At 44.5% G+C, this 10,066-nt stretch overlaps 1 protein-coding gene across 1 annotated transcript in view; it reads right to left on the bottom strand.

The window, feature by feature from the left end:
* Nucleotides 1-1,172: 1,172 nt before the first annotated feature.
* Nucleotides 1,173-10,066, bottom strand: part of SLC5A11 (solute carrier family 5 member 11) — a 59,259-nt gene continuing 50,365 nt past the window's right edge. The window contains exons 9-11 of the mRNA XM_007951802.2: nucleotides 9,496-9,631; nucleotides 1,684-1,791; nucleotides 1,173-1,327 (exon numbers count right to left, since the gene is read on the bottom strand). Coding sequence (XP_007949993.2) covers nucleotides 1,173-1,327; nucleotides 1,684-1,791; nucleotides 9,496-9,631 — 399 coding nt within the window. The remainder of the gene's footprint in view (nucleotides 1,328-1,683; nucleotides 1,792-9,495; nucleotides 9,632-10,066) is intronic.

Raw genomic sequence — 10,066 nt, 5'->3', positions numbered from 1 at the left:
TCATACTTCATACATTCCGTGTTTTGATTTTTAATGGATGTTTGCAGCCATTTCTTCCCATTTTGAGTTGTGCCACATCAGCAAATGAAGGTCCTGAAAGCTTTACTCCATCCATGTTTTTAAGGTTGACTCTCGTTTGAGGAGGCAGCTCTTCCCCGGTTGTATTTTGAGTGCCTTCCGACCCGAGGGCTCATCTTCTGGCGCTGTATCAGACAGTGTTCCACTGCTGATCATAAGATGTTCACTGGCCGATTTTTTCAGAAGTAGGTCACCAGGCCCTCCTTCCTAGTCTGGCTTAGTCTGGAAGCTGTCGAAACCTGTCCCTCATGGGTGACCCTGCCGGTATTTGAAAAACCGGTGGCATAGCTTCCAGCCTCACAGCAACCCACAAGCCCCCACAGTGTGACAAACTGACAGACGAGTGGTAGATCAGATATATAGTTTTCAACTATTTTTGTCTTTTCATTTTCCTAATGGTGTCTTTTTTGGTGCAAAAGTTTTAAATTTTGATGAAGTCCAAGATGTGACTTTTTTTCCCCCTTTTGTGGATTGTGCTTTGGTGGTCTATCCCAGAACTCTTTCCCAAATTCAAGGCTGAGACAGTCCTTAGGGTGTCTGTTTTCCAGTGGTTATTTGCATTTAACAATATATTTGCATATAATTTACATACTATTTACATGCCACTCATTTCTGTTTCACCTATTTGACTCCAGAACATTGCAGAAGCCTTTGTATGGAAATCCTGAAACCCCTTCTTCCTTTTACCTGACTGTGTTCCTCAGATCCCAGTCCGAGTGGTTGCTCCTCCTCTGAATAACTTGGTCTCCTGACTCTCATATAATAACACTCATTAGGGTTATAATCACCTGTTTGCTTATCCCTCTCTTCTAGTTCTGTGCAGGCAAGAATAGAGTCTTATTTTTCTTTTTCCCTACAGTTCTGTGCTCAGAAGCTGGCTTATAGTAGGTGGTCATTGAACGTCTTGGACATCTTGTGAGTGAATGAATGACTTACTCATACATGGAGTGTTAGCATTCCTCATTTTTGCTATCTGAGAAGGCTCAGCCCACCTGGAGAAATTACTGGCTGGACTTTGCCTCTTGGTGGGTTCAACTCTTTCCTTACTGGATATCTGGCCTTTTCAATCCCCACCTGACCTTCCCACCAAGGCCTTACCTGCCCACAATCATGAGCTCCTTCTCAGTTGCCCGAGGTCGGATATGATTCCAGAGGTCCATGGTGAAGATGATGCTGGCACTGTTAAAGATGGAGGTGAGGGAGGACATGAGCGCCGCCACCATCACAGCCATCATGAGCCCACGGAGCCCTAGGGGCAGAAGGGAGGTCTATGGGCCTCAGCTATCAACAGCTGGTGTCTTCATTCATGACCCCATTACCCCAGGTCCCACAGCAGCTGATCTCAATGGGTTCAGCTCTGAGGAGGCAGAGCAGAAGGACTGGGAGCAGTCAGTAGAACCTCAGAGAGGTGGGCTGGGCAGAGCTAACTGGGTACCCAGGGCCCGGGCTGTGTTTGGGGGTTTTGGCTCCGGGGCTCAGCCTTTCAGCCCAGCGCCCATACCTTCCCAACAGTCCCCCATCTCACCCCTCCCTCAGGTCAGAGTCCAGCCAAATCCTTTCTGGGTGCACTAGGGGCCTCGATGTAGGTGTGAGAGGGGACATCACCTGTGGGCAGCAGTTCCAGCACAAGTTTGGGATAGGCAATGTCAGAGCAGCCAGAGGGGTTGCTACAGACCTTCTGGCAAATTTCTGGATCTGCACAAGCCACTTGGTCTGTGAAGGAAACAGAGTTCCAGAGTTGAGAAGACAGATCCTCGGAGCCCCAGGTCGAGCTGAACAGGACCTGACAGGTCAGCACCAGGAGATAGGGGGGTGATTGACAAGGACTCCAGACACCGAGCTTTGCCCTTCCTGGAGAGTGGGACCCTTGCAGTGGATCCCTTACCCAGCACCTGCCCAGCACCCTTTTATACTATAGGAGGCAGTACAGCATAGTGGGTAAGAATAAAGAGTGCTTACTGAGTGATTCCACTTATATGAAGTTCAAGAACAGACAAAACTTCTGTAGCTATAGGAGTTACAACAGTGGTAGCCTCTGGTGGGGAGAATACTGGCTGGAAGATTTACATGTGCCATGCAAGAGAACTTCCTGTAATGACAGGAATATTTTCTCTCTTGGTCTAGGTGATGGTTAGGCAGGTGTGGTCATCTACATGCTTAAGATTTGTTTCCTATTTATTGTATTTAAATTAAAACTCAATGAGAGATAAAAAGAAGAACTTTGTCTGTATAAACTGTGATCTTGTTACTTATTTCCCATCTCTCTAAAACTGAAATAACGACACAACTCTATTTTATAAGATTGTAGTGATGGTTGACTTAGTATAGATCTGAGAACCTAGAAAGTGCTAAATACACTACAAGTGATGTAGTGCTTAAAGCATCAGGCTGTTAAACAAAAGGTCAGTGGTTCATATCCACCAGCTGCTCCGGAGGAGAAAGATGAGGTAGTCTGCTTCCATAAAAATTTGCAGCCTTGGAAATCCTATGGGCTCAGTTCTGACCCATTGCTGTCCTCTGGGGGTGCTGTGAGTTGGAATTGATTCCATGGCAGTGAGTTTGGTTTGGGCTTTTTTTCTGTAAAGATTGTAGCCTTGGAAACCCTATAGGGGAGTTCTACTCTGCCTATAGGGTTGTTATGAGTCAGAATCAACTTGATCTTAATGGGTTTGTTTTATTATTATTATTATTATTATTATTACCCAAGTAACCCTGAGCCATCTAGTGGTCAATCTCCTGCATTAGCCTCTGTCCCCCTCCCACCACCACCATATAAAAGGTACTGAGAGCAGTTCATATCTTCACAAAAGTTCCTCAGAGGTGCAAAGGGAGGATCCTGTTGCTTGATATGTGACAATTTTTAAAAAATTCTTTCTTTCCCAATCTCCTTCTTAATAGCTCACACAATTTCAATGGATATTCTCATTTTATATTCACAAAAACCCAACCGTACTAATTCTGAATTTCTTTCCCCTCCTCTTCCTGCATTTTTGTGTCAATTCTTTTCTCTCCTTAACAGCTCTCTGGTATCACTAATGCCATTCATCTAGTCTCCCCAACATTTCTAGCTCCTCATCCTGCTTTTATTGTGATAAGCACATTCCAAGCAGACAAATGTAGACTTCCTGCTTAGGCAACAGAAAAGGAGAGAATAAATTGTACGTAGTCTTGTGTGGCACGGAGAAGGTGCTCAATACCCTTCTGTTGGGAGGGACTATCTATCGCATCATTGCTAACAACGTCTTCACAACCCTATGAGGAAGGCAGAGATTACTTTTGCCTTTTCACAGAGGAAAGCAAGGGGAAGTGACCTGATTATAAGCAACCACTAAGGTCATGTCAGGAGCTCTGGTAGCATAGTGGCTAAAGCACTTGACTGCTAACCAGAAGGCTGGCGGTTCAAACCCACCAGCCACTCCTCGGAAGGAAGGTTGGGCAATCCTACTTCCGTAGTGATACTGCCTCGGAAACCCAAGGAGGGGTCGCTATGAGTCGGGGCCGACTCGACGGCACATAACAACAACAACAACAAGGTCATGTCAGAGCTGGAACCCAGAACCCAGATCTCAACTCCTGGCCCAAATTTTCAGGAAAGAACTCCCAAGAGTGGATGCCTTTCCGTCTTTAGAGAGTTGGGCAGTGACCCCATCCAGAACCTAACTACTGGGGATAGGAGAGCAACTTGCTTGGGTTCCTCAGCCCAAAGTGCGTCCAACCATAGGACCCTCTGGGTTCTGTGTGTTGTCTTAGTGATTTGGGACCTGTGTCTCAATGATGACTTCTTGTCACCTTCTGTCTTCCTGAGCGTCTCACATCTGGTCTAACTAATGCTCCTTGCCCCCATCTCAATATGTATCCAACACCATTCATCCCTCTGGTAGCCCAGCCCAGCTGAACCCTGTATTGTCTCACAAATCTCTCTTGCCGACTAGATCTAGGAATAACTCCCAGACCCTCCCTCAACTCAGTCCAAAGGCTTTGGTCTTTCCTCCTCATTTTGTGTTAAATCTTAATTTGATGAAAGTAAACATGCACACCACAATTTAACAATCCAATATTGTCTTCATTTTCTTTTTTAATGTGTCAGAAGACCTAAGAGATGAAAATTGCCCAGGCTCTTTGATCCATTGGGAAACTCAAGGACTAACTGGTCCTTGAAAAGCTCTGCTACTCACTGCTATGTCTTCTTGAGACTGAGGACTTCCTCCACTAACACTCACCAATGGGAGACGATTTGGGTGCTGTGACCACAGTTAATAATATTAATCAATCAATAAAAATAACCAATTAATAATAACCAATTGGTTAATAATAACCAATTGCTATGGAATAAAGTAGATACCCCCCAGTTGAGCTCTGGTTCAGCTTTGAGAAAATTTAACACTGCAGACCAAAATGATATTTGCTGAGAAGTAGGGAGAAGGAGAGATCTTGAGAAAAATGCTTTTGAGAGGTCGAAGTTCTTGGCTTTTTATTACTCTTCTGAAGAAGCTTAGAAAACATTGACATTCCTGTGGCCAGAGTACTGCAAAAATCCTCCCAAGTAGGACAAAGGTCTTATTTACGTTCAAGTCTATATGGGCTCTGCCTCTTGATCTCCAAGAGCTCCTCTCTTCAAGGTGTACTGAAAAGGAGCAGAAACCTTTCTGAGATACTTAATTGTTTACAACAAAGTTTTTGTTTAACCTTCTAGGAATGCAACCTTCAACCATGAAACATGTGATGGACACAAAGCTTATAAAGCATGTGTCCTGCAGACAATTTACAGATCCAGCCTAAAGGATATATTGGTCATAGGGAAATGAATTGTCTCAACAAGTTCTAGCTTTGTGATAATTAACCCACCATTCAGTAACATCTGCTCACCTGTCTTGTCAATTAATCAACCATTTTCTATACGGAGTGAGTTCTCCTCTCAGAAAGCTTCAGGACTTCTGAAGCTTGAAAGGAAGGATGTTTTTAGCAGAGTCAAATCCAAACATAGCCCAAAACCTCTTTCCTCCACAAGGCCAACATCTGGTGAAGGTTTATCATGACTCAGATACTACAATGAACACTGTGCATGCACCTTCTCATTCAATTCTCATAATGGCTCTGTGGGGGAAGAATTGTTATACCCATCCTAAGAGTAGAACACTGAGGCCCACAGAGGTTAGATAGCTTTCCTGAACTAGTAAGTATTAAAGTCAGGACTCAGAGCCTTATTTCAAAGCTCAGGTGGAGAAGACTGGCTTCGTAAGTAGTGTATTTCTAGACTTTTTTTTCTTTTTTAAGGGTAGTTACCTCTTCCCTGTGTCCTTCCCTCTATGCACTCCTGCCCCCCACTCTGTCTCCCTGTGCATACACAGCCCTTCTATTCTCTGCCTTTTAAAAATGCATGCAAATCCTACAACTCGATAATAAAAAGTCAAGCAACCCAATTAAAAGTGAGAAAAATACTCGAATAAGACACTTCCCCAAAATTATACCAATGGCCAACAAGCATATGAATGGATACTCAGTACCATTAGATAGTGTCATTGGTTTTGGGTGCCACTGAGTCAATTCCGACTCATTGCAATCCCGTGTGACAGACTAGACTGCTTCGAAGGGTTTCTTGGCTGTCACCTTTATGGAAGCAGGTGGCTGGGTCTTTCTCCTGAGAGCAGCTGAATGGGTTCAAACTGTCAACCTTTTGGTTAGCAGCTGAGTGCTTAACTGTTGCATCACCAGGACTCCTTAGACATTGTTGTTGTTGTTGTTGTTATGTGCCATCGAGTCAGAACTGACTCATAGCGACCACTCCTTGGGTTTCCGAGGCAGTATCACTACGGAAGTAGATTGCCCCATCTTCCTTCCGAGGAGTGACTGGTGGGTTGGAACCGCCAGCCTTCTGGTTAGCACTTAAGTGCCTTAGGCACTATGCTACCAGAGCTCCTCCTTAGACATTTTTGTTGTTGTTGTTGTTATGTGCCGTCGAGTCCGCCCCGACTCATAGCGACCCCTCCTTGGGTTTCCGAGGCAGTATCACAACAAGAAGGTACTACTTCACACCTACTAGGCTAGCTATTGTTTTTGTTGTTATGTGCCGCTGAGTCAGACCCAACTCATAACGACCCTTCCTTGGGTTTCCAAGGCGGTATCACTACGGAAGTAGATTGCCCAACCTTCCTTCTGAGGAGTGGCTGGTGGGTTTGAACCACCAGCCTTCTGATTAGCAGTCAGTTGCCTTAGGCACTGTGCTACCAGAGTATTGAAAAATAAAAACAAGAAATTAACAAGTGTTGGTGAGAATGTGGAGAAATTGGAACACTTGTCTATTGCCGATAAGAATATGAAAAGGTGAAGCTGTTGTGGAAAACAGTTTGGCAGTTTCTGAAGAAGTTGAACATAGAACTACCCTAAAAAACCCCAAACCGAACCACTGCTATCGAGTCGATCCCAACTCATAGTGACCCCGTTGGGTTTCCGAGGCTGTAAATCTTTACGGAAGTAGATGTCTTATCTGCCTCCCCTGGAGCATCTGGTGGGTTTGAGCCACCAGTCTTCTGGTTAGCAGCCAAATGCCTTAGCCACTATGCCACCAGAGCTCCTTTAGAACTACCATATGATCCAGGAAGTCCATTCCTGGGTATGTACCCAAAAGACCTGAAAGCAGGGACTCAGACAGATACCTGCAGCTTCATTGTGTGCTTAAATACACTTACGTCCTTCACTATAGCGTTATTCACAACAACCAAAAAGCCTAAACAACCCAGATGGATAAACAGTATGTGGTATATACATGCAATGGAATATTGTTCGACCTTAAAGAGAATGAAGTTGTAATACATGTTACAATATGGATGGATGAACCATGAAAACATTATATGCTGAGAGAAATAAGTTAGACACAAAAGGACAAAAATCATATGACCCACTTGCATGAAGTATCTAGAATAGAGAAATACATAGAGAAAGTAGATTAGTGGCTGTGGAGGGGTTGGGAATGGGGAGTTACACTTAATGGGCACAACGCTTCAGTCTGGAGTGATGAAAAGTTTTGGAAATGAGTAGTGGTGATGGTTGCACAATGTGAAAATTCTTAATGTCACAGAATTTTACACTTAAGCATAGTTAAAACTCCAAATATATTATTATGTATTTATTAGCATAGTAAATTTTTTTAAATGCGTGCCATTTCTCAAATGGACTGAGTAGAAAAGGGATTTGTCCAGATTCGTAAAAGCCCAGAATCATCATCATTATAGGCACTTCCAGATCTATTTAAAGATTCCCCAAGGACTGGTGGAGCTGAGGCGGAGAGAAAGCAGAGAAGGGATGGTAGAGAGGCCTGGTCCAGAGCGTGGCCCTGTAAGCCAGGGTCCTCAAACCGCAGCATGCATCAGGCTCCCACCCCTAGAGATTCAGACTCAGTAGGTCTTGGGTGGGGCCTGGAAGTTTGTATCTGTAATAGTTTCCCAGGCAACAAAGACGCTGCTGGACTGGAGACCACGCTGTAAACAGCATTGGTTCATCCCATTTAGGCTGCAGGAGCATGCCCCAGGGTTGACCAACATGGATAGCTCCCCTATTATCCTTCTCCCAATGCTTTCCTTCTAATTCTAAGGGCCCTAAATTCTTTCTCTCTCTCTTTTTTTAGGTTAAAAACACCAATTTATTTATTTATTTATTTATTAACACCAATTTATTTATAAAACTTTATGTTGTTGTTGTTATGTGCTGTTGAGTCTGACCCAACTCATAGCGACCCCCCTTGGGTTTCTGAGGCTGTATCACTACAGAAGTAGATTGCCCCATCTTCCTTCCGAGGAGTGGCTGGTGGGTTTCAACTGTCAGCCTTCTGGTTAGCAGTCAAGTGCCTTAGGCACTACGCTACCAGAGCTCCCTCCTATAAAACTTTAGAGATGGTTTAAATGTTGTTCATGTGAAGAGGAATTAAGGATTTCTGTTGGTTCTGAGTGCATGTGAATGAACAGTATGGAGTGGCTGCTTAAGAACCAACATACTTGAGAAGCTGGACTCTTGAGTCAGCTGCCTGTGTTCCAAGTTTTTCTCACTTCTCTATGTCTCCATGTGTAAAATGGTGTTAATGATAATATTCATGTATTAGCTATCTATTGCTGTATAACTAATCACCCCAACACTTAGTGGCTTAGAACAATGAACCTTTTTTTTCTTCACAGTTTCTGTGAATATTTCAGAAGCAGCTTGGAGGGGTGTTTCTGGCCTGGGATCTCATGAAATTCCAGTTATCTGAACGCTGTTTAGAGCTAAAGTATCCACCTCCAAGGTGGCTCACTCACATGCCTGGGAAGTAGGTGCTGGCTATTGGCAGGAGGCCTCAACTCCTCCTCAGCTAGGCCTCTCCACAAGCTGTTTGAGTGTCCTCATGACATGGTAGCTGGTTTCCCTGAGCCCAGCGCTGTAGCCACTGTGTCAATCCATCTCACTGAGGGCCTTCCCCTTTTTCGTTGACCCTCCACTCAACCAAGCATGATATTAAGGGCCCTAAATTCTTTTGACAAAAATTCTAGGCCAACTAACTTCTGTGTGACATTGTGTAGAATAAGGAATAGAGGAGGTAACTTTCTGTTTCACCCTCCCCTAGGAGCTCTGGTGGTGTAGTGCCTAAGGCACTTGACTGCTAACCAGAAGGCTAGCAGTTCAAACCCACCATCCACTCTGCAGAAGGAAGGATGGGCAATCTACTTCTGTAGTGATACCGCCTCAGAAACCCAAGGAGGGGTTCCTATGAGTTGGATAGGATTCTATGGCAGTGGGTTTGGTTTTGAGTTTTTGGTTTTCAGATAATAACAACATCGATGGATTTGGAAGAAAGTTCCAAAGTTGTTTGAAGGGGAAAGAGGGGAGCTTTTTTCTGTATAGACCTCCAGTTCCTGATACCACAGTGACCCCCATAATGTAGCCCCCTCCTCAGTTCTGTTTACCCTACAATGCAAACCATATCTCTTTACCACCTTAAAAAAAGCCAAGACAAATACCTTCGGGGCCTTGATATCTCCTGATTTTTAAGAAAAATGCCCAAAGACAGGAGGTTCCATCAGGGCAAAGTTATCAAATTACTGAGCTCACATACTCAGAGAACTGATATCTGGAAATATAGGATTTGAGCCTCATTTGTGGGTTCAGAAAATATATAGTTGAGGCAGGGTCCCAAATGAATCCCTATTTAGTTTAGCCTGGGACATCTAAAGGACTTGCCCACTGAACCAATATTGGGAAACAGCATAGAGTTAGGAGATGACTGGATGGAGACACCTCAAGTCTAACCATCACTATGATGGGACTCCAGTCACATTCTCTTGAGTGAGGTAGTAATATGTTTAGAAGACTTCACAGTGTCTAAGACATAAACGCTGTCACAGACAGGGATTGAGACTCACAAATGATTTCTCCTCCCAATTGTCTCCTCACCTGGGAAGAGGATACGGCTGACCATTCCAGGGAACACCATCATGAAAAGGGGCAACACCTTCAGGTAGGCGGCCATCAGAGAGCCTCCTTTGGCGTGGGACAGATTCTTGGCCGCCAAGGTCCGCTGAACAATCACCTGGAAGACAGTGAGGGTGGCTGGAAGTTGACATGGCTTTCTCTTAAGGCAAACTAAGTATGTATAGGAGGCCCTGGGGTGTCTGAACAGTCAGTGTGCTCTGCGGCTAACCAAAAGTTTGGAAGTTTGAGTCCAGTCAGAGGTGCCTTAGAAGCAAGACTTGGTAATCTACTTCTAAAAACCAGGCATCAAAACCTCTATGGGGTATCCTACTCTGACACACATGGGGTTGCCATGAGTTAGAATCAACCTGACGACAACTGGTACTGACAGTCCTGGTAAGTGTGTATATAGCTCGGTGGCAGACGTAGTGGACTTAGCTCTTTGCTTGCCTGGCTTCTCTTTGAAGAAGCATCTCTTCTCTGTTTTCAATCCTTGTGTTCCAACTGGGGTAGCTTTGACTCTCACTCTGCTTCCTCCTCTCTCCCTTATCCA

Source organism: Orycteropus afer, unplaced genomic scaffold (assembly GCF_000298275.1).
Source record: "Orycteropus afer afer isolate SDZICR_OR568_19922 unplaced genomic scaffold, OryAfe1.0 scaffold00312, whole genome shotgun sequence".
In the NCBI taxonomy this organism is placed as follows: domain Eukaryota; kingdom Metazoa; phylum Chordata; class Mammalia; order Tubulidentata; family Orycteropodidae; genus Orycteropus; species Orycteropus afer.
Note: the sequence above shows the minus strand (reverse complement) of the source record. Positions and strands in the feature narration are given on the sequence as shown.